Below are 23,717 nucleotides of genomic sequence, written 5' to 3'. Positions count from 1 at the left end.
CTGTTGACCGCAGAAAATGGTGTTCTTTTTCCATATGAAGTCCATATTAACTAAGCTTGGTCGATCAAGGTGGCTGGTTGTTAGCCTCGTTCTCGTTTTGCGTGTCTATCGACCTCTAGCTCAGTCCATAAACATGAAAAAAAAAAAAAAAAAAAAGAAAAAAAGAAAAAAAGAACATGGCCAATATCCAGCCATCTTGACCGAAAACACTTGGTCTACTCCCATATTTATCGACTGAGCACTATTGAAGGTCAAAAGCGGGTAGCCTCTTCCAGGTGTTCAGTTAAGTGAACGCCTGGGCCGGGGTGCGTTTACATTCATGATACCGGAATGACTTTCATACCAGTGCGAGTTCTTCCTGGTCTCCTCCTGTAGCAGAAAATATCGCAATCTCGTTCCCGACCGCTGGTCTAGGGGGACGCAGGCTCCGGGTGCGAGATTGACAATATCTGCAAAATATCTTAACCGGTTCATCTAGCCAATTACAAAGAACACTGATAGAAGAAGTGATCAAATCTCGAAGTAAATACATTCAGAGGGCTCGAGAAATATGAAGGCGAGTGAGTCACGATTGGTTTTCAACTCTCGAGTGGAACTGTTAAACGAAGCCATTCTAGTCCCCAGGTTTACTCATTATAAAATGTCAACCCGAAGAATCGGAGGCTCTGGGAAGAATCATCAAGACAGTGTACTCAAAAGTGCTTTTAAATTTATCAGGTAGTGCCTAGCTCGTTCTCAAAACAAAACAAAACAAAACAAAACAAAACAAAAAATGAACTGTTGTGTTTTAATCACACTGATTCAAAAGGAACAGGTATTTGCTCTGAAAGAGATTTGCTTTGCCTGTTTTTAACAATGGTCATAACTAAAATGTTTTTACTTAGCCAAGTATGTTGTTATATTTGAAAATTCATACAGGGTCAATGTCAGTTTTTGATCCACGTCAGTCAGTTTTGTGAACTATTTGAGACAGGCTATTATTAGAATGGTCCTTTTAAAACGTGATGACATTTCGGTATTTTGGTATACACTGAGTAGCTGCAGTGTTTTAATATGGAATATTTCTGTGAAGTGCTCATAAAAAAATAGTCTCTTACAGTATATTGACGTTTAGGTGAATGATAAGTTAAGTGCTTTATGTTAGTCAAAACAACTTATCGAAACTAATATCACCAATCAGTTTTTTACGTGAAAAGAGAGCTAAATACTCAGTCGACATTCGGTTATAAGAAAGAAATAAAATGAATCTTTTTCCAGAATAAAAAAATTAAGGCAAAATAAAGTACTTTTCCACTGGGAGGTAATGAGCCATACAAAATATGTATGGAAGTTCAAAAGCGAGTAATTTATTCAAGGTTGACGTCCAGTGTTTTTCTGTCATCTTTTGGTCGCTTTTGTCATTCACACATTGTTTATTCCTGTTCAATCTTCTCACTGAAATGCAAATGAGAAAAACTGACAAATAATGACAACACGAGCGACGAAGCAACGTCGGGTAGTATTGTTCACAAAGTCAACTTTACATAACCTCACAGCACTGAAATGGCAGTCGAAAAGGTTGACTCAAAGTGTATTCCTGTGGTCTTAGGCGATAGCTGCAATGCATTTTGAGCACAAAAGCTGAGACGGTAACCAGAGAAAATTACAGGTAGGGTGAGCCACTTATGTATTTATGTTCAGCTGATACACTGTACAAATTCAACCCTGCAAGGGTAATCTCTCAGATGGTTTTTAAGTTTTATAAGCCAAGCGATAAACGAGATTCATATTTTCTTGCATTCGGCGGAATATTATTTTGCCAATCATTATAAATTACCATTCTTTTGCACGAGACAACAATAATTATGATTTTAGGTGTTGGTAACCGGTTTCCAGAATCGTCGAGACCGAGCGGCAAATAATTTCTTCGACGACATAACTCGAAGGGCCGAAAATTTAGAAGCAAGCGTTTTTGGTTGCTTTTTGTCGCATAAATTTGAACATAACTTTCTGCAGTGCCGGCTCTTCAGTGCGAAACATAACTCTAGTGTACCCGGCGCGAGTTATGAACTGAAGTTAATTTAGCATCTTTCTGTGTATAACTACTTGTTCCTAAAGTTTTTAGGTCTTTGATACTGTACGACATAACTTTTCTCCCGCACTCAGAGTTCTATTTGCATGCATTGTTTTATCGAGAAATACCTGTATAGAAAAAATAGGTTTGATATGTATTATGCGCGGCTTAGGGCAAACCGCAGAAAAATTAATATTTATATTGAGCGAAATGTTATTTTAAAACATCCTCTTTAGACTTGATTTTAAAGGAAAGGGCGCATTGTTTTCGGGCCATTTTTTTTTCACTTTCAGTGTTTGAGAATGAAATCTGGTGGTGTGGTATGAAGGCAACAGAAATCAAACTTTTTCGTCTTAGCTTCTTGTTACTACGAACACATACACGGTTGATTCTCCACTAATTATATTTATTCGGTCGTTCATTAACGTCATAATTGGTAAATTGATTGACCGCTGTGAGCAGAGAAGCGATTGAAGAAATATCGCGAACAAATGAACGTGGGAAAATATGGATGCATGCATAAATAGACGGACAGAGGGAATGAGGACGGTCGAAACAGTTTCTAGAATCCAATGTCTGATGACGAATGACTTTGTAACTAGCTTGATAGGAAATAGCTTCTGATGGTAGTTATGAATAAAGCATCCTTGCTGTATGACTGACTGGCTGACCGACTGACTAACCGAATGACTGATTGTCTGTCTTACTGATGACTGACTGACTGGCTGACTGACTGACCGACAGACTGACTAGCTGACTGACTGACTGACTGACTGACTGACTGACTGACTGACTTAAAGACTGCCTGACTGCCTGAGTGACTGACTGACTGACTGAACGACGGACTGACTGGCCAGCTAACTAATCAACTGACTGACCAGCTGCTGACTGAGTGAGACAAACGATTGACCGTCTCTCGGGCAGCCGGCCGGTAAATCGATCTGCAAAATTAGCCTGACAAGGCTTAGATTAGGATGTCGTGCATTACGAATACAAACTGGCAAATATGAAAATAGAGGAGCATTAATCCCAGTAGAAGAGAACATGTTTAGTATGGATGCAAAGAAAATTGCATAGAACATGAACAGCATTTCTTGATGTATTGTCGGGGGTATACCACATTAAGCCCTGAGCTGCACTAACATATTTCAAACGCTGATACCCATTACCCCAGTTTAAGTGATAACGAGAAGACGAAGTATTTACTTACGGACCAGAAAACACAGTTACATCTAAAATTATAGGAAAATATATCCATTCAATGTTTCAATAAAGGAAAGAGATTCTTGGTTCACAAATGTAATAAGCGCTATGAATTTTTCTAATTAATTGTATACGGATATGGTAAATGTTATTTTGTATTTTTGTTCGTTAATGTTCAAACCTTTGTTATATTTAGACCAATACCTCCCTTTGAAGGTATTGGTCATTCAGTCGGTCAGTCGGTCGTCGGTCAGTCGGTCAGTCAGAAACAGTGGAAAGGGAAATTTGGATTAAGTTTTGAGGGCTGTTCCTTTTCTCAGAAAACTCTGACCAGATATTCATTTCTTCCATCCTCACTCCAAATCTCCAATCGGTTTTACTAGTCACCTAAACAGTAGATAAGGTTGTCAATGTGATTTTTTTTCGACTTATCTAACGGCAAGTCTTAGTCTACAGACAACGACATCATCAAAGATTATCGTCAACATGGCCTTCTTTACAAAGGTTTGTGATAAAATTGTTTTGTTTAATTTTTTCCCCAGCTTTCAGTTTTAACGTCATATCGGTTTCAGCGGTTTAAGGCCCAGTAATTACTGTTACCTCGGTGTCATTTAATTTGTACAGGGAGACCATGTGTGGATTTCTTTAAAAGACGTGAAGGACTTTGATGTTCCTATTGGTGCGGTGGTGAAATCAGTTGATGGACTGGGCATGCTTCTCACAGATGATCAAGGACAGGTGCGTCATAAGTTCCCGGATGATCATTACTACAACAAATGCTCGAATTTGATTTGTTATCATGAGCAGGCCCTGTTTAAAAATTTATTCGACGTGCAGTTTAAGCGTCGTTCCATTGTTTTTGGACAATACCCTATCGGACAGGTTCCCTCACTCATGGATCTCAACTAATTTTATGCACCAAAGCGTCCGTTGAACTGGCATATTCGTACAGACCGGCATATTCGTATTCTCGGTATAGGACTGGAACTAGCTTGCAACCGAGGCTCATGCGGGGAGTCTTTTCAAATGTAAATGACGTTAATCTCTTTGTAATGATATTCCTCGCATTAGCGTCCAGTACAAGCTAGTCCCAGTCCAATACCGAGAATACGAATATGGCCTATCATGTCATGGCTGTGGTTATTAATTGGTAAAATGACTTCGTGCCGTTTATTTGGGTCTGTAATTACACTCTACGATTATAAACCGTCGGTAGTCGTACCCTGAGATCCAGTACCTCTGTGATTAAACAAATATATCACACTCCCACCTCACCGTTGGCCAATTTCGTAAATCTGGCGGTCATATGATTACAGTCTGAATTTGATCTCACGCACTTAGTCCCAATGTCATTAAATAGCAGGTAATGAAAACTGAACGAACCTCTCTCTTCCTTAAACCTCTCCAGGAACGTTTTCTGGGTGGATCTTCTCTTGGCGATGTTCAGTCGATGCATCCCAGCTGTATTTCTGGAGTTGATGACATGATTCAACTTGGGGAGCTCAGTGAAGCTGGAATATTGAGAAATCTGCTAATCAGATATTACAGCCACAAAATCTACGTAAGTCTGAATGAAAAGAAAGATACTAGACTACCTAATAGTAGGTTCTTTTTGTAGTTCTGAAGCGACCAAGAGATTGTAAGAAATGATAGGAGAGGTCCAGTGGTGCATCCGGGGATGGGATCAATTTATCGGGGGTGGGACGCAATTTATCATCAATAAGAGGACAGACGCAGAAAAAACTGACGTCAATTTGTTAAATCTAAAACAGATAATATAGGTCACACTACGTTTTTGCACAGTTTGTTTACATTATCTTTCCAATGATTCGCTTAGTGTACTACTTTTACTTTTACTTCAATTTCTGCACTACTTTTACACTTCCTATGACGTTGATGATATTTTTCGTTTTTCTGTCTACATTTACAGACACATATAGGTATGGTGCTGGTAGCAGTAAACCCTTATGAGTTGTATCCAATCTACGGTACAGAGCACATAGACAAGTACAGTCAACAAACAGATATGACCCTGCTACCTCCACATATATTCTCGACAGCACAGTATGCGTTCACTTCTATGAAAAGACGACTCCAAAACCAGAGTATTATAATCAGGTACAATGTCAAGAGCTTCTGAAAACAAGTAATGATCCTCTCTGATTTACACAGAGCAGTTTTCATTAGACTGTTGAAAGTAATCCGCTTTTGCTTTGGTTGTGCATTAGTACCCCGCGCTATCGGCTTAAAAGCTGGCTCCATCTTGGGAAGGTACTTAACTCCCCCAGTGCCTTTCTATTCCCAGGTGTATAATCGGGTATCAGCGAGTTAAATGTTGAGAGTAATCCTGCGATAGACTAGTCATTCCATCCAGAGGGGAGTTGAAGTACTCCTAAATGCCTCATGCCACGAAAACTTGCAGAAATAAGCGTCTGCCCAACGGGCTACCAGGCTCGAACGCAGATCTAACCTTCTACGCAATTTCATTACTGTCAAGTTTAGTTATTTTCGTGTATGGTTTCTTTAAGTGGTGAAAGTGGCGCAGGAAAAACAGAATCTACCAAGCTGATTTTGCGATATCTGACAACAGTAGGCGGGCAGCACACCACACTGGATCAACGGATTCTGGACGCAAATCCAATTTTAGAAGGTATTGAAATACCTCATAAAACGTAGTTTACGGAAAATACCCCATAGATTTAAAGACCACTGAAGAACCTTTTTCGACTCGTTGGTCTTCAACACAAATTAAACTCTTTAGCTGAATATTTGTGTCGTTACTTTAGCGTATAAGCTTCAGTAAAATGGTTTTACCTGTTTCTTTTTCTTTTCTTTTTCGCCCCTGGGGTCGATATAGTTTAGTTTGGGATCGGACGACGTAAAACATGCTTCGGCTAAAAAGAGCAAACATGTTACTCTTTCGGCCCCTCGTGATCATGTATAGCTCACGTTGAAAAATTAATCGTCACTAGATCACGTGACTGCTATTGCGCTTGATATTGGGTTTTTTGGGCCCCTTGTGTTTTGATTGGCTAACAAACACTTTTAGGTAAGATGATTAGCACGTCAGTGACAACTTTGGGTATAGTTTTAAGACACTCACTTCATGGTTTATTGTTGTTGTTTTGCAGCCTTTGGCAATGCAAAGACCGTAAGAAATGACAACTCCAGTCGATTTGGGAAATACATCAACATCTACTTTAACAGACATGCCATTATTGAAGGAGCTAGAATTGAGCAGTACCTCTTGGAGAAGTCAAGAATTGTGTACCAGGTACATTGAACACTGAACTGCTACGCAATACAAACTCGGTTGATGTTAAAATTTATACCTTTGCAGTAGCGCTGACACAAACGGCATAAGAAGATGGGTGTGTAATCTATGTCGATGAACTAAGACAGACGCGATTACAGGTTTAAAAGTGCGTTAAGAAAGATCTAACTGTTTAGAAAACGTCTTACGTGTAAAAAAAATGACAGATTTTACTTGTGATATCATTTGATTTGCTTTTTTCCTTCTATTTAGATGCCTGAAGAACGTAACTATCACATATTTTATCGTTTGCTCGCCGGGCTGACAGACAAGGACAAGAGTAGCCTCCATCTCACGGAGGCAAAAGATTATCACTACCTCTCCCAAGGGAACTGTTATGTTTGCAAGGGAATGGACGATAAAGAAGCGTTCGCTAACATTCTAAGAGCAATGAAGGTGAAATGATTAGCCTTTTTTAATGACCATAAAAATTTTAAGTCGTCGTGAAATCAGTTCTTTAATAAAATTGGCTGAAAGTAGCTTATGTGTATACATCGTGCCTGATCGGTTTGGACAAAAGTGAACAAGTACTCTAAAAAGACTAGAGCTTTTTCATGTTATTTTGGTTAGGTGTACTTGAGACATAATATTCTTGTCTTGTCTTGACCATCGGTGGAGAATCTTCCCGGCAAAATTAACAATCGACGCAGTTCTGTAAAATGCTTCCCCCACGCTTTGGGGGGTTTTCCCGAGGCTTTTGAAAAGTAAATTTGTTTATATCGGTTTTTGTTCAGGTGTTGCTGTTTTCTGAAGAGGATTGCTGGATTATTTTTACTCTCTTGGCAGCCATCCTTCACCTCGGCAATTTGCGCTTTCAAGGTAAGATCGGACTGCTACCGAATAACATTGATACACATTCGAACTTATTATCCGTATAGTTCTTGTAAACACCTCTTCTGATCGTTTGTAAGCGAGTCCCACGAAGGTAGAGTAATAAGATGCATCCCAGGTGATGCGAGATTACCGGTTGTAAATAACATCTTCTGAAAATTTTAATTCGTTTGTTGTTTGCCTGAATTGTCATTCAACCTACAGCTTTGATTCAGGACAACATGGAGGCCTGTGCGATTTTAAATAATGACACAGTTGACTCAATAGCGCATTTATTACAGGTTGGTTTTAATTTAACTCTTGCCAATCTCGTACAAAAATGGCTGCATGTAATTCATATTAGAGTTTTAATACGAAATGGAGCATATAGATTGTGAAGATAAAGAAACGAAATATACGGTGCGGAGGGCCGCTGGATTTCATTGGCCTTCTGATCCCAGGCCTCAAGTCAACTCGACACTTCCGTAAACACCACGCATGCACGCACACATGCACGCACGCACGCACGTATGCTAGCAATCTAGCAACTATCGAAAGAACAGCACGCCTTCCCAAGCATTTCACGCGCGCTACGTTATTAACGCAGGGCGATAGCTTCTATAGCCCATCATAAAGGGTGGACATATAAGTTGTATGAAAATGCAAGATTACCAAATCAATTATAAAACTTCGAGTAGTCCTTCTTTCACTTAGTCCGTCGTGCGTGACGTGAAAGAAAACCGCGTGAGAAAAATGGCCGCGCGAAATCCTGGGGGCGAGAAGCGCTCCAGGATTTCTCGCGGTTCTCCATCTCGCCACGCACAACAGACAAAGTGAAAGATGGACTACTCGTAGTTGCAAAATACTTTAATAAGTGATGCGGTCATGGAACTTTAAAGAGACGTCTTTTCTGTATGAAATACTAAACAAAACATTTCATTTATTTCATAACCGCCACAGATTCCTTCTGAAAGGATTCACGAAGCGTTCACAAGCAAGTCGACTTATGCCTCTGGCGAGTTGATCTACTCTCCTATCGCAGAGGAAAGCGCAAGACACATCAGGGATGCATTTGTTAAAGGAATTTATGGAAGACTATTCATCTGGATTGTCAGCAAAATTAACTTGTCTATAAGTAAACCTGCGGTGAGTGCGTAGTTATAGTTGCCTGTGTACATCCGCCCCCTCCCCTCAAAGAAAGAAAAAGCATGGAAACAAGGAAGTAAGGCTCACCTGATTTCAACGACCTTATGGAGCAACCCTCTTTTCTGGTACTATAAAGAAAGCCTAGTTATTTGAACAGAATGTCCCGTTATAAGTTGATTTATACAAATCAACGAAGATGATTACATGTATAAACATGAACATTTCCAGTTTACCATGATGAGATTTTTATCTCAGTACTTTCCGTAGCTTGATTCAGTACAAATCCAATTAAAGTGCACATAATTATTAAGTCACCATTCCTCTCCATTACATTCCATTTAGTCAAGTTAACAAATCGAATGTGGTTTAGCGTGGTCTGACTTTGAACATGATGGGTGATAGCCTGGGTACGTCGAGAGTATCAGGTCTCTAATTAGCTTGTAATGTAATACAGCATTTCTTCATCAAAGGTTGACTCAGAGGGTTGCGTTTCCCTTGGTGTTCTGGATATTTTTGGCTTTGAAAACTTTGACATTAATAGGTAAGAAATTAAGTGAAATGCAAAGACTTGCTATCATAATTGCAGCGATAAAGCCCCAGCTGGGCGTAAACCCATCAAGTGCACGCATGAATGAACTTCAATTTGATGACTTACTTGAAGGAAAATGCACTTAAGCATTTCTCTAAACATAACATTTCTAGCCCACTTTCTGTAAGCAGCGTGTTAATATTTGAATTATCTTTTTAGTTCGATCTCAAGCAAGTACTAACTTCTCTCCCTTGTTTTTTCTTCTTAGTTTTGAACAGCTGTGCATCAACTATGCAAACGAGAAACTCCACAGTTTCTTTGTTGATCACGTGTTTAAGATGGAACAGGTTAGTGAGAAAGACTGGAACCGATTAGCAAACACAAAATTTGAGAGCATGAGAAACCCTCGGTCTACATAAATCCCAATGTTTTCTTTCATCCACGATAACTATGTGGTGATAGTGGAATGAATAAGTTTTTTTTGCCCACGTAACACAGATGAGTTCGAAACTCATTTAAAAGTGACTTTGCAAAATACAAAATTAAAAGAAAGGTGGAAAAAATAATTAACTGAACTATATACAAAATCTATTGAAAAAAACTTAAAATTAAATACTAGGTAACAAAAAAAACGTAATGTGTCCACCAACCGATTGGTAAGAACCTTTTGGCAGCTGGAGAAAGGCTGATCACAGAATAAAATATCTTAGGCTTAGCAATCTCAACTTCAGTCATGGACTATTTAATGTTTCAAATTATTCTACAATTTAGAATCAGCAAACTGTAAATCAACAAACATTGCAGGGTTGTTTTACCAGTTCTTTTCATTGTGGTCTAGGCTGAATATAGTCGCGAGGGCCTGGATTGGCGCCCGGTCGCTTTTATTGACAACCAAGAAGTTGTAGACACTTTGGCAAAAAAACCAATGAACTGCTTCGCCCTGATGGACGAGGAGAGCAGATTTCCTCAGGTAAACAGTAAAGAAAATTAAAGTAGTCAGTGACTTAAAGAAAAGATTAATTTTTTTCTGAAAGTTGAAATGCATGAAAATCCTTAAATCTTCTCCCGTTCCTGTCCCCTTCCGCCCCTCCCCTTCCTTCCTTGTAACATGCTTCTTTCATACTTTCGTCTTTCAACAGCAATTAATTATTTTCCACGGTTTTTAACTTCAGGGAAGCGACGAATCGTTTTTGCAGAAAATTAACTCCCAGCACGGTAGCAGCAGTTGTTTTGTGAAGTCCAAATCACTTTCCAGGGCATCGTTTGGAGTGGTGCACTTTGCAGGAACAATTGAGTACGATGTCAGAGGTAAATTGTGACAAAATTCCCGTTGGTTGAAGCTCCGGGTTTGCGCAGGTTCAGTAGCGTGTTAGTTTCTTGCACTCAGAACCCGTGTTCCCTTGACCTTTCGGTCGAGAAAAGAGTTTTTAATGTGGCAAAACCTCAACCAAGCACGTACCCAGGGTCTCTCGTCTTCCTGCTCAAGGAGGCGGGTGAGAGGAGCGGGTAAAAGAGACCCTGGGAACGTGTTTGAAACTCAATTCCATAATTTGAAAGAAATACAAATGACTGAACACAGTACAGATAGTTTTTGAACACCATTAAAATATTCCTACGATAGTTGTATGGTATTTTTATGACTTATATCATGGAATCAGTCATGTGAGTCTTCCATGATTCTCAAGCTGCCAGTTTTCCTGTTCCAGGAGACCGGTTTGGGAGTAGCAGTGGGAAGAGGAGTTCGAGGAGTTCGAGGAGTGCCTTAAATTGTCACCTCAGCTATTAACCTTTGACTTATTTTCACTCGCCCCTTTTTCCGGCACTCTTGAACTTATCAAAGGGCTGAAACAGGCTGTTTTTCTTATTTATACTCGACTTTCAAAGTTTTCAGTACTTACTGAAATAGAAAGATGGAAGCTAGTAGTCAGGGCCCTATGTTCCAGAGGGAATGACGAGGAATAAAAGGAAGAAGACTGAAAACTGGAAACGTTCAAGTACCCTATCGTAGAATGTTTTGGGAAAATGCTTTTTTCTTTTCTCTGATGCCAATCTACGATTTTCTTTGTACTCACTGTCTACATTAAGGAATACTCGACAAGAATAGAGACACTTTCAGCGCCGACCTCGTGGGATTAGTCTGCGAAAGTAACATGGAGTTTCTTTTTAATTTGTTTGCTAAGGAGATGTCCATGGTAAGTTGAGAGGGTATTTACGTAACGTCTTTAACATACACACCTCCATCACAACGTGTTAACCTCCTACATACTTCAAGAGCCATTTAATTTGCGCGGTTGCGCCCATACCAAAAAATTATAAGCGTGGTTCAGATGCTTCGTTTTTCTCTAAAGTGCGAAATTGTTGCTGTTAATTCCGGGGGAGAAAAAGCTTCCTGGCTCCTCACTCGTCAGCAATTCTCCAAAACTATAAGGCAAGACACACTTTTGCCATTTGCAAGACGATCAAGTTCAATAAAAGTGGTGTAACAAATGTTCAAGTTTTTCGATGGGTTGGGTCGGGCTATTAGGGAAAATATTTCGCTCTGAGCCAGTATCATTGCACGTACGTGTGTCACTGAGAATCGATCCACCTACTATTACCGCGAGCCTTTCTTCGACTGACGAATATTTCGAACCCCAAGCCCAAATTCCCCAGGAAACTTAAGTATATATTTAACAAATAAAGAAGCCGCAGCCGCAGCCGCAGGCGAGTGTTTTCCACATTTCTCGAGGGTTCTCAAATGTCCGGAGTGTTTTATCACAATGTAATACACGGCTTAGGCTTTTTCATTTGCTTTATGATATAGAGGTAATGTGGCGAAATACAATAAAATACCCTTTTTCTATGATGTGAAGTTTATACGAAATAATTCATATATGAACTGCGGTTGTAGATGAAAGTGAAGAATGATCATCGCAGTTAATTTTCCAATTTAAGCAATTGGAAAGAAGAAGCCTGAAAAAATCAGGGCTTCAACGGGATTCGAACCCGTGACCTCCGCGATACCGGTGCGATGCTCTACCAACTGAGCTATGAAGTCACATATTGGGAGCGAGGTCAATTAACTGAGTTCAAATCTTCCCGTGAGGAGTGAAATGATGTGAAGTTTATATGAAATAATTCATATATGAACTGCGGTAGAGCATTCATATATGAACTGTTGGTAGAGCATCGCACCGGTATCGCGGAGGTCACGGGTTCGAATCCCATTGAAGCCCTGATTTTTTCAGGTTTCTTCTTTCCAATTGCTTAAATTGGAAAATTAACTGCGATGATAATTCTTCACTTTCACCCTTTTTCTATGTTTTATACTCTGATAAAACATGGGTTTTTGACCAATCAGAGCGCGCGCAGGGTCCTATCTATATTATAATGTAAGTTGATGTGGTCCATTTTCTAATTAAGTGAGGTAGGATTAAGTTTCTTCATGATGTGTCTTCTGGGTTTCGTCTGGGTTTCGTCTGGGTTTCGACCAATAATACTTCTATACTCCCTCTCTTTCCAGTTGTGTAAAGTGTTTGTAGCATTTGTTCAAAGTTTCACATCTGTACACAGGGTGAAGAAACAAGGAAAAGGTCACCAACACTGAGTGCGCAGTTTAGAAGATCTTTAGATGTGTTGATGAAGATGTTACTGAGCTGTGAGCCGTCTTTTGTTCGTTGCATTAAGCCCAATGATCTGAAAAAACCCATGGTACGTCATCGAGTCTTGTTATTCTTGTAAATGCTCCTTTCCCTTGCGAAAAAATGTCACTTATATCGTGTCCATTGACTAAAATCCAATGCATTATTCCTGGTAAAGCTACCAAGCAAATAAAACCTCGGTAAAGAAGGTTTTGCTTTTGTGATAGCCTGGGAGGGAGAATATATTTTTTTTATGAGAAAACAATTTACTATAATGCTACACTACATCAGATTCTATCGACACCCGCGTATTTTATTTTTCTTTTCACGCAGATGTTTGATCGCCACTTGTGTTGGCAACAGCTCAAATACTCGGGGATGTTGGAAACAGTAAAGTACGGTTTTATTATTTTTGACTTTTTAAACGGTGACAAGTGAAACAAAAGCTATATTTACTTTGATTTCGATCAGCAAATAAGAATGTTAAAGGTTTTGCCGTAGGTAGTCTTAATTATTCTGGGACTTACGTTGCATGGTAGTGCGTGAACACTGGGACGAGTTTGCAAACTGTTGGTTCCAGACTTCGCCCGTCCAAAGATCCAAAATGGCGGGTTCACCTTCGACTTCGCTTTCTCCAGTATCACGGCCTTCATCAAGACAATCGAGGCCAAAGTCCAGGTAAATATGCTTCAGATACGAGCGTCGTAGCAGCACGGGGACCTCTGTAAAAAATGCAAGTGTCCTTGAAGCTCTTTAAGATAGAAAATGACATGTTTGACAAGGAATTCTTTGTTGTAATTACAGGATTCGTAAAGCTGGCTTTGCAATTCGTTACACTTTTGACGAATTCGTGAACAGATATCATGTCATCATGAAGGACTTAAAGTTGCCACGTGATATTCCACGAGAAATGACAGAGGCGTTAGCAAAAGCACTCCTCAATGATGTGGAATGGACCCTCGGTCACAGAATGATATTCTTAAAGGTAGATAGATCATTTTCAATGGCTGACCAGCACGTAATAATGACTGGTTCTAAACGCTAGAGAACCATATTTATGACACAAAGCTTCCTTCCTCAAAGTCTCATGAAAAGCAATCTAAAGTAAGATAAAGTAGAGGTTTTTGTATGCTCTGAAGTGAACTTTAGTAATTTTAATACCAGAATAGAAATGTATCAACACAAAATGTATAAGTGCATAGCATTTCCATTTCAAAAATCGAGGAAGGCCTAGGCCCTAAACGTACGTCGTCCAGTTTCAATGGCTTCTTCAGTCGTATATTTTATAATTTAGTATATCGTCGCAGTGTCATATGAGTTTTACATGTAGTTTTGAGCTCATTTGATTACTTTGCACATTGATCGTTTGCAATCTACATAATGTAAACTCAAACAATGACTGTCGTGAAAAAGGGCAAAATTCTGAATGATTGCGCGTAAAAACTTAAGCAGTTGTTAACACATAGACGGAAATTTGGTGTCCTAAGATATCAAAGTGCGTTCTAAGCTAATGAACTTAATGACAAAATGACTTATAATTAACATATTTTACGAGGTAAAACAGAACTTTAGATGTTTGTTTTTTCAGAAGGCACTTAAACTTTTAAAGTTAGCAATGATAAGATCTTAAATATGTCGCCTTAGAATAAGAAACCATGTGAGTTTTTGGGAATACCGTAAACCGCTTATAAGCCCTTCGGCTTAATTTTCCCCAATTATAGGCCCGTCTACTTGTAAACAAAATAGTATATTACTTCCCATTACAAGCCACCCCGGATGTAAGACCCCCTACAATGCAATTTCATGACGAAAATCGTATTTCCATCAACAGTGCTGTAGTTAAATTTGATACGGTTTTTTTATTCTGGTTATAAACCTCTCCGGATATAGGCCCCTCCGTTTATAAGCCCATCTAATACCTCTTACGAAGTTTTATAAGCCCAGGGGCCCGTTTCTCGAAAGCCCCGGAAACTTTTCGGGCTCGTAAAGCCATAGCAAAATCTCGAACCTTACGATTGCAGAGCTGTTTATTCACATATTCTTAATATGAAGAGAAGTTCCCTTCATACAAGACGTTTCAGGCGTATACACTCCTCCGTTTTTAGATACAGATGGACTAAAAAGGGCTTTACGGGCCCGAAAAGTTTCCGGGACTTTCGAGAAACGGACCCCAGGGCCTATAATATAAGCGGCAGCTTACGGTATGGAACTGTTGATTCGCCGTGCAGTTGATGGAGTAGCACAATGTTGTGAGATATTTTCAAAATTAAATTTTAAATCATTTGTTGACATGTTTTCTTTTTGATACATCAGGATCACCATGGAGACATACTTGAACAGGCCCGCGATGGTCTACTTACCAATGCAGTGGTTGTACTTCAAAGGGCCATAAAGAAGTTCTTACGTCAGAGAAAACGTCATAAACAGACAAGCGCAGCTGTGTTGATTCAGAGAACTTGGAGAGGATACCAAGAAAAGAGAGCCTACCAGAAGGTTGGTGATAAAATGTTTTAACATTACGTGGAAAGAAAACTGAAACCGCTTTAAAATAGCGTCGTTTACACTAGGATTTCATCTAAAATAAGAGCCACTGGAGCCATTTGATTAAAAGTGATTTGCACTTTAGTTTTTATTGCAAAAATCCATTGCTGTGGAATTATTTTGACTTAGTTATCGAATGAGGAAATAAACACGCGTGCTGCTTCCAGACTTAACTAGCTTTTAGTTACCCAAAAAACTAAAGGATAAAAAACGACATAAAATCTGTCGAAAGATTTTATCAGGTTGCCAAAATATTTCCCAGTGCCTCAACTTAGCACCTCGGTAGACGGCTGAGCAGTATGTTATCGTATCTTGAACAGTGGCAATGGTCATAGTCAGAATTCTCGACTTCTAGCTCTCGCCCACACCTTTGATGTCTTTGAAGCGACGAACATTCCAAAGTTATGGGCCAAATGACAGGAGCTCACTGCTCCTAAATTGATAATTATAGTTTTAACTTAATGAAAGTTGACTGGGCTCAACCATCCTCTCTTAGGTTCTTAAAGGTATCACTAGACTTCAGGCTATTATGAAGGCTCGCATTCTATCTTCCAAATTCAAACGCATGCGTGAAGAAAAGCAGAGAGCTGAGCAGGAAAGACTGCGGAGACTGGAGAGAGAGAGGCAACAGAGAGAGAATGAAGCCAAACTCAAGAAGGTAGGCCAGTAAAAGTAAAATACCTTGTAATCTGACAGCAAATATTGTGGTCATGTCGAGATCTAGGTTGCTGTGTTTTGAAAACAAGGTTTCATGCACCATTTAGTTCTTGTTTCTTAACTCGCCTATTAACACAGACTTAACATTTCATTTAAACATTCAGAAATTCTGTTGACGTTTTGAAGTATCTCAAAATCCCGGCAAGAATCTAAATCCGAGAAAAATAAATTCAAATGGCGCTGAAAAAGGAGGACAATCAAACCGACCACTAGGATATCCTAGTAAGTTACAGGTAACCTGGGAGTTACCATGAGGATCTTTGCCTATTAACATGCATTCGACGAGTAAACAACTCCTGTCTGCATCTTCTAGTGCGCATTAGTTGACTAGAAAAAGGCATAGTGGTCCATTACTTATATCATGTTAAAATAAAGTTTCCATATAACGTGCGCTCTGATTGGCTGAAACAGCGTGCTTTATCAGAAAACAGAGCACGGGTTGTTGACGGTAAGTTGGCTTTCAAATTTTTGCTTCGCAATTTTGACAAATTTGACCCAAATTAAACATTCCCTGTGACTCAGACAAACGCAATGGAAACGAGCTATTTGTCTGCAGCAAATACGGCTCACAGAGACCATTGTTAGCAACAGTAGTGTTAAAACTGTACTAACATAACAAGTGTTGTTAGATTCCCGCCGACAAAACACGTAGCGAAATAAACAAATTCTTAACGTAAACAGTGCTTCGATAAGATAGACATTATATTTGTTAGGAAGGCAGAAATTATACTTAAGAAGTAAAACAACGACAGAAAACAACAATTGAACTGGCTCTGTTTATGATGAGAAGCTTTATTTTTGTAAAAATGCTCAGTTGCTCAAACAACACTTACATGCAGTGTAGTAACGCTCGTTCTCCGTCATCTCAACGAAGTGAACCGACGAGTGGTCAGTGCAAAGATTGCTCTGATATTCGCTTCTGTGCTCGGAGTAAGACCAGTGGGAGCCGTTTAGTCTTTCTAACCTTTACGCTAGTTCGGGCAATCTTGCTGCATGCGGCTACAAGCCGTAAATAACTGTAGCTCCTTTCAAATTCAACTCGGCATTTCGCATTTTCATCCGCAAGCTTTGAGCTCTGCGTTTCGTAATTTCCACTGGAAAAGTGCACGTTTTCATTAGTCATAATATGGCCGGATTCCTCTGGACTATGAACCTTTACCTGCCTTTAGATCCGTATTTATAAATTAATTTAAAAGCGAACTTTGAAAGCATCGCTCTTCTCTCGAAAGCCGCTCAAACTACTCGAAACTGAAAGCTTAGCTGAAGTCGAGATTGTGATTGGCAGCTGTCGCTTCGTTAGTCAATCAAATTATTTGAACAATTCTAACAAGGATTGTGATTGGCTTATTTCAGCGTGCTTTATTAGAGAACAGTGCATGGCTGACGCCACTTTTGCTCGTTTGGAAAATAAAGTTTGGTTTGAAAATTCAGCCGAATGCGTGGGGAAATTGTTGGATTCTTTATCGTAAAACAAATAAAGAAGCCTCGACTGTGCTCTGTTCTGTTGTAAAGCACTTAGGACACGGTAGAGTACTCAAGAAGTAGGGAAAAACACTCGACTACGTCTCGTGTTTTCCCCTACACTTCTTTCGTGCTCCACCGCTTCCTGCGTGCTTTACAACAGAACAGAGCACAGTCGAGGATTCTTTATTTGTTAAATAGTAATTCACTTGTTTTATTCTCAATCAAGGCGCAAGAAGATGCCGCAGCTCAAATCCAGGAGATGTTCAGTTTCATTGAAAAAGAAGAAGAAAAGTACTCTGAGAAAGGTTTGTGACACGTCTTACCTGAGGTTACTTTGGCCTGACACCTACAGTAACGTCATTCAGTTCCTTTTATGCCAGTACGAGGATTTCTTTTGACACACCGAGAGGATTTTTTTTCCCAGTGGAGGTTCTTCGAAATTGTCTGAACTCCCGTTTTGTTTACACTCACACCTAGGCTCAGTGAGCCCGCGATCCTCTCCACTGGGCGGAGAGGAAACTGAGCCGAGCTTAGACCTCGCCATCAACAGTGCAAGATAGCAAGTAATTAAAGTTACTGTTAACCGAATTTGAATAGTTTCACACAAGAGAAACGATTTTATTCTTGTTCCTTGATCTGTGCTCAACAGCAGAACAGTCGAGACCGTCACGTGGGCGTATGCCATCACAAGAACCAAAACAAGAGTTACCTCCATCAACCTTGGGATCAAGCCTTGTGGATGGTATCAGAAGAATAGAGCAGTTCAACAGGCCAGGTTGGTATCCCTTACCCCTTCACAGTGTACACTACAAACGACGTCACACTCTAGCCCGAACTATGCTCCAAAACTTGTTCTTTTCCCCCTCTTTTCTCCTCCTAGTTTTCCCGTTCTCACCTTCCCTCTCCCCTCCCCCCCCCCCCCCTTCTCTCCCTTGGAGGAACTCTCGAATCGTAGTCTGCACGTCCCTTGTTAGACGTCGTACTTAGAGAGAAGCTATTGTCCATTTTCTATTAGTAGAATTCTACTAGTATACTAATGCAAATGCTGCAATCTGATTGGCTGAGCTACTCGTATGCTATCAGCCATTAGAGTGCAATGGCAGTCGGTCGTCCACAAAATGCAACGTTTTTATCGTTTTTCCGAAGTTTTGTGAGAAATTTTAGATGTAAAGGGATAATTAAATTCCTGAGAAGACTAAAAGACGGACATTAGCGGTTTCTTGACTTTAAAAACTTGAAATTTTTGAAAAAACGGGTGCGCGCGCGTAAACAACTGCAAATTTACCAAGAACGATTCAATACGTGCGTTTTTGTTAAAGCGTAAAGTTCAATATCGCGTAGAAAAAATCATCAAAAACCATTATTTGCGTTTATTTCAGTTTGAATTCTACTAAACGGTCTCGATTTCTACTAAACGTTCTCGATTTCTATGGGGCGATAGAAATGATAGTGATAGTTGATGAGGCCGAAGGCCTCATCAACTATCACCTCATAGAAATCTTGAGCTCATAATCTAATTGTTGACTAACGATAGTCATGAAGTTCATATTACGTAAGCCTGGTCAATGGCGACCCAGCGTTACTGATCTGATTTTGTACCTTAGGTTAGAGAGTCTTACTTGACGCTTTGCTAATTTAAAGCGCCGTTCACGGTTATAGTTTTACAGTTTTACAAATAATCTTTTGAGTGGCAAGGTTAACTGGTACAAAAAAGGTATTAATGCGATGATAAAGATTGGGGAGGTTCAAAAAGTTTCTTAAAAAAATTAAAAATTGTAAAGTTTGAAGGATTTTACAACGATTGTAAATTTTAATACAGATTATTAACATTCGTAGCATCCCTATTTTAATTTTTTTTTTTAATTTTTTTTTTTATTTGGAATGTTCTTTTAGTGTCCACAATATCTTGCTGAACACTCTGACACTTAAATAAAGTTCATCCATTCATTCATTCATTCATTCATTCATTCATTCATTCATTCATTCATTCATTCATTCATTCATTCTTAAGCCGTTCATGAAATGCTGATAACTTATAACACGAACCAACTTGCTAATTAATAAGTTTAAACATAGCTGAGGGTTTGACATTTGGCAAGCCTCTTGGAAATAACATGGGATCCCTATCTTAACTTGCTCACGACTGCATCGTTAAGAGGTATTGACTGGAAATATTTATCTTCCACCTATTCCTGTGAATGAAAATACGCGAAAAAAAAAATTTCGTCGTTCTTTTCTTTCAGCTCTTTTGAGTTACAATTCTCCTGTGTTGAATGGATTTGGTCGAGTTACCCAGTCCCACTCGTCTGAACTTGCCCTAACATTGACAGCCCTCATCCTGGGACTAGCATGCCAACAAGGATCCACCAATGAGGATCAAGCAGCTTCATCACGTGATGGGCCTAACAATGAGTCAACATCGAGGTAAGCAAGTTAAACGTCAAGTGGCACGATTTGAAGTGTCAATCAAGACTGCCGGAAAAAAAATAAAGCACACTTTTTATCAGATTTTGATCAGTAGACAAGCAGAGAAAAAGCTTCCGGTTCACACTCAAATTAAATTTATTCCCAAAATTTTTTTCCAGCGGTACTATTTTCTTCCAGTGAATAGTGCTCATATTTACTCAGTTTTATAGAAGTTAAAGAACTTGGAAAATGACATAGATGCATGCAAGAGAAAAGGATCAAAAGAGAAGAGATACGTTTGCATTGCAAACTAATTAAGAAACATCAGCTTCCAATGGATGTAACGGACTCAAAACGAGAGCAAAGCGACGAATTTGCAAGAGAAGGAATGTTCCAAAAATAATCTTGAACACGAAATAACACAAATAAGCTGTTCTGGAAGTCGGTTACAGACTCCTTGCAGATGCTAGAAAAGTACGGTGGCATGTTTGAAGGAATTAACCTTGGTCGGGGCCACAGAGTACATTTGAGGTGAACTTTAGTTGACCAGTCAGATTGCAGTCATTTCTGTGATGCCCATTGCTGCTTTTGCATCTAATTTTTTTGTTTGGGCTCTTTCTGCAGGGACTCAGAATTTGTATCCCCTCTGCGGTCTAAGCCTAAGGGACCGCAAGGATCACTTCGGTGGCGCTCTGATCAATCATAACTACAAGAGGAATATTTTCACTGGGGCCAGCGAAAATGAGTCAGTCAATATTTTTTTCCTAGTGGAATAAAATCAAAACTGTTGGGAGTTAAACTTCAGAAGAGGAGAACAGTGAATATTAGAAAGACCCAACACATACATTCAGCTGAGTAATAACTGGAGTCAAGAACAAACAGACAATAAAGTAGCATTTACAGAACTTAAAATAAAAGTGTGATGCTATTAGGGTTAGCATTAACACACGGCAAAGTAAGCTAAAACTAAGCTACAAAATGATCGTCGCGTCTGCAATTTATAGAATTAAATGACATGACATGAAAGTTATAACAACAACAACAAACAACTAACAGTACAATCATTTGTGTCTAGAGGTAACTAACACTTTCAAATTGGCCTAGTGGAATCAGGGTATTCTTTAGTATTTTCGCTATTTTCTCATAATTTAACAAGTTCAATAATTTAAGAGTGAACTATAAAAAGACAAAAAAAGCACGTGGAAATAATTAAAAATTGTAAAGTAAACTTGCATTGTATCTTGTCGCAAAATATATTTTTTTTCTTCCACGATGTTGTGCCTTTTTTAAGTGGATCAATAAGAACAAAAACTTCAAGCACTTTCAAGCCAGTAGCATGCTCTTTTGCACAATAACAAACCATGAAGCTTTTGTTCCCCAGTTTAAAATTAGATTTCGTCACATGTTCACAGGATCTGTAGCCATTATTTGGGATTTCAAATATCTCATGGCGGTCGCTTTGTGAAAGATGTTCAAGCTGGATCTGCAAGAGCTCGGCATCAGAAGGGAAATTAGAGCAAAAGAACCCTGATTTTACAAAAATTTGGTTGTCCGACGTTTCGATGTGTCCAGCACATGTTCAAGGAAAGAGTGACTGTATCAAACCTCATTCGAAATCTGATGGGACGGCTGGGGCGCGATTGTACAAATTCTAGTCTGTAAAATGAAAACGAGAGAAGATTAGAGCTTACTGAAAAGCGTGACAGAAGGTCTGTTCGATACTTAGCGCGTGGTCAAACGATCCGGCACGCGCTTAAACTACGACTAGTCCCTCTTTCCCTGGGTCCGTCGTCCGTGACGCGAAAGAAAACCACGAGAAAAGAAATGGTCACGCAAAATCGTTGGGGCGAGAGGCGCGCGAAAGTAGCTTCTCGCCCCAGGATTTCACGCGGCCATTATTTCCTTGCGGTTTATTTACGGTCTTGCTCGACGGACTAAGAAAAAGAGAGACAACTTGTAGCCTGGTACGCGCTTTACATACATACATACATACATACATATACTTTATTTAACCTCGAATTTACCGAGTAGCTTGTTAGCTAATATTTTCGAGAGAAATAAATATTAGAAAGAAAAAGTAAATAGATAAAATAAAATAAAATAAAATGAAATACAATTACAATTCTATATCATTTATACAATATATATATTTACACTGTGGAAAGGCCTCATATTTAAGGATCTTATGTCGAATAAGCATAAGGTCTCCTTGCTATTAGCCGGATTCTCTGACGGTCCAGGTCGCTCGCGGCCTGGAACGGCTGAGAATCAGGCTACTTTGAGGGTGGCAAAGGTGGGGGTACCAATCACGCATCACGCTGAATTTTTCCATTAAATCACGCATCACGGAGAATTTTTTTCACCAATTACGCGTCACGTAAAAAGAAGTAAGTACATCGCCAATTTTACTTTCTCGACCCTAAAAGAAGAACTTTCAACTTTCATTCAACTTTGCCAATTAAACCACAAAAATGCAGCGGCAGATATGTGACCTCTCACGCGAAGACGTTCCTTACGGTATCCGTTCGAACGGCTGAACGATGACGTCACTGGTTTGTTTTACACTGCACATAAGTCCATTACGGTGGCTTGCATATTAAATTGGCTAACAAAATGGCCTGCAATTGGCTAATGATGAGATCATCCCACTGTCCAAATTTGGTGAGAATCGAAAGTAACGCCAGTTTTCTGTCACGTTTTCAATCTATGGCCACTGGAGTGAACATAATCGATACATCGGTCGGGATAGAGTTTTAAGCTTGATAGGATAAGATTTCTCTTCTTTTATGGTCTAAAGGATGCCATTGCTTCCGTGAATAGTTTGTACGAAAGTTCGAATTATTGACGTCGCCGTCCTTTACGAAAATACACATCTTGAGCATTTTGTTTTTGGCGACCCAACTGGACCCGAGAAAGTTTCCCGCGTCCACTGCCGTTCCCGTCCTGGCCTTCCCGTCCTCGTATCTTAAGGTCCCTGTTGTTTTGCAGACGACGGCTATGAAATGTACAAAGGTTTACTGAACGCATTTGTACAGCCTTTGTTTTCCTCATAAATCTTTTGTTTGGTGGTGCTCATTGACGTCGTGGTTTGCTCCAGACTCCGTCCACACTACGCCGGAGGAATTTTTAAAACGCTCACAGCTTTATTCCTACGGTTAGGCCTACGGTCCAGAGTAATCTGTCACGAAAACGGAGCTTTTCGAAAACGCTATAAACTGGGGAAAATTTGAAAACGCCGGCTTTGAGTTTTCGGGTGGACGGAAAACATGAAAACATTTTTTAAAACGGACCTTTTCGAACACGATAGGATTAGGAGAATCACGTGATTTCCCTGGCCGAGATTTCCTCAAACAAAAATATAAACCGACCGGTAGTGGTTACGTTTTTAAATTCCTCCGGTGTAGAGTGGACGACCGGGCCTAAGCTTCCTAGGCGCCTAATGAAGTCAATAATCAGACGGCGTTCTTCAATGAGTCCAAAGAGGAAAAAGTCGGAGGAGGTCCCGCGCAAAGGAGAAATACATCATAAATAAACACCGTAAACAAAATAAAATATTTAGGAGTGGAACTCTTTAAGGACCTTGATCGAGTTAAATATTTGTTATATGTTACTAGCATTATCAAGACGGCTGACTCGGTGACGGGCTAAATAAAGTTTTACTTTACCTACTTTTACTGTCGGATTTATCAGAAGGAACATGGAACACATTTAAGACAAACTCTTGTTATTCATTAGTAAGAGACCATCTGTGTGGGATTCACTTACCCAAAAGGAAATTCATGACATCCAGATCTTGGGAATACCAGGGTATGTGATCCCGGGGGGGAGGAAGGGTACTCCCACAAATTTCGGATAGGCGTGTACCGCGAAGGGTCTTAAACCCTGACCCTATTTAAGGATGAATCAAACGAAAAT

General features: G+C 39.7%; 1 protein-coding gene across 3 annotated transcripts; it reads left to right on the top strand.

The window, feature by feature from the left end:
• Window positions 1–1,437: 1,437 nt before the first annotated feature.
• Window positions 1,438–21,072, top strand: LOC110050858 (unconventional myosin-VIIa-like). Of its 3 annotated transcripts, none has more exons than XM_089277812.1 (25): window positions 1,438–1,648; window positions 3,706–3,760; window positions 3,881–3,994; window positions 4,665–4,817; window positions 5,187–5,374; window positions 5,785–5,906; window positions 6,388–6,530; window positions 6,783–6,965; window positions 7,304–7,388; window positions 7,605–7,681; window positions 8,340–8,525; window positions 8,996–9,066; window positions 9,323–9,401; window positions 9,893–10,024; window positions 10,227–10,362; window positions 11,140–11,246; window positions 12,607–12,744; window positions 13,008–13,069; window positions 13,479–13,659; window positions 14,988–15,167; window positions 15,712–15,873; window positions 17,623–17,701; window positions 18,049–18,171; window positions 19,640–19,820; window positions 20,427–21,072. In XM_089277812.1, exons 2-25 carry the CDS (start codon window positions 3,743–3,745, stop codon window positions 20,506–20,508), a joined length of 2,982 nt encoding a protein of 993 aa, XP_089133938.1. In that variant the 5' UTR covers window positions 1,438–1,648; window positions 3,706–3,742; the 3' UTR covers window positions 20,509–21,072. The 3 variants fall into 3 exon arrangements, with proteins under 3 accessions (XP_089133938.1, XP_089133936.1, XP_089133937.1); XM_089277810.1 differs by having other exon boundaries at window positions 1,439–1,648; window positions 18,046–18,171; XM_089277811.1 differs by having other exon boundaries at window positions 1,439–1,648; window positions 3,700–3,760; window positions 18,046–18,171.
• Window positions 21,073–23,717: the final 2,645 nt, after the last annotated feature.

Source organism: Orbicella faveolata, unplaced genomic scaffold (genome assembly GCF_042242905.1).
Source record: "Orbicella faveolata isolate gen_17 unplaced genomic scaffold, um_ofav_v1 contig_46, whole genome shotgun sequence".
Classification (NCBI taxonomy): Eukaryota; Metazoa; Cnidaria; class Anthozoa; order Scleractinia; family Merulinidae; genus Orbicella; species Orbicella faveolata.
The sequence above is the reverse complement of the archived record's forward strand: the minus strand, read 5'-3'. Positions and strand labels throughout refer to the sequence as shown.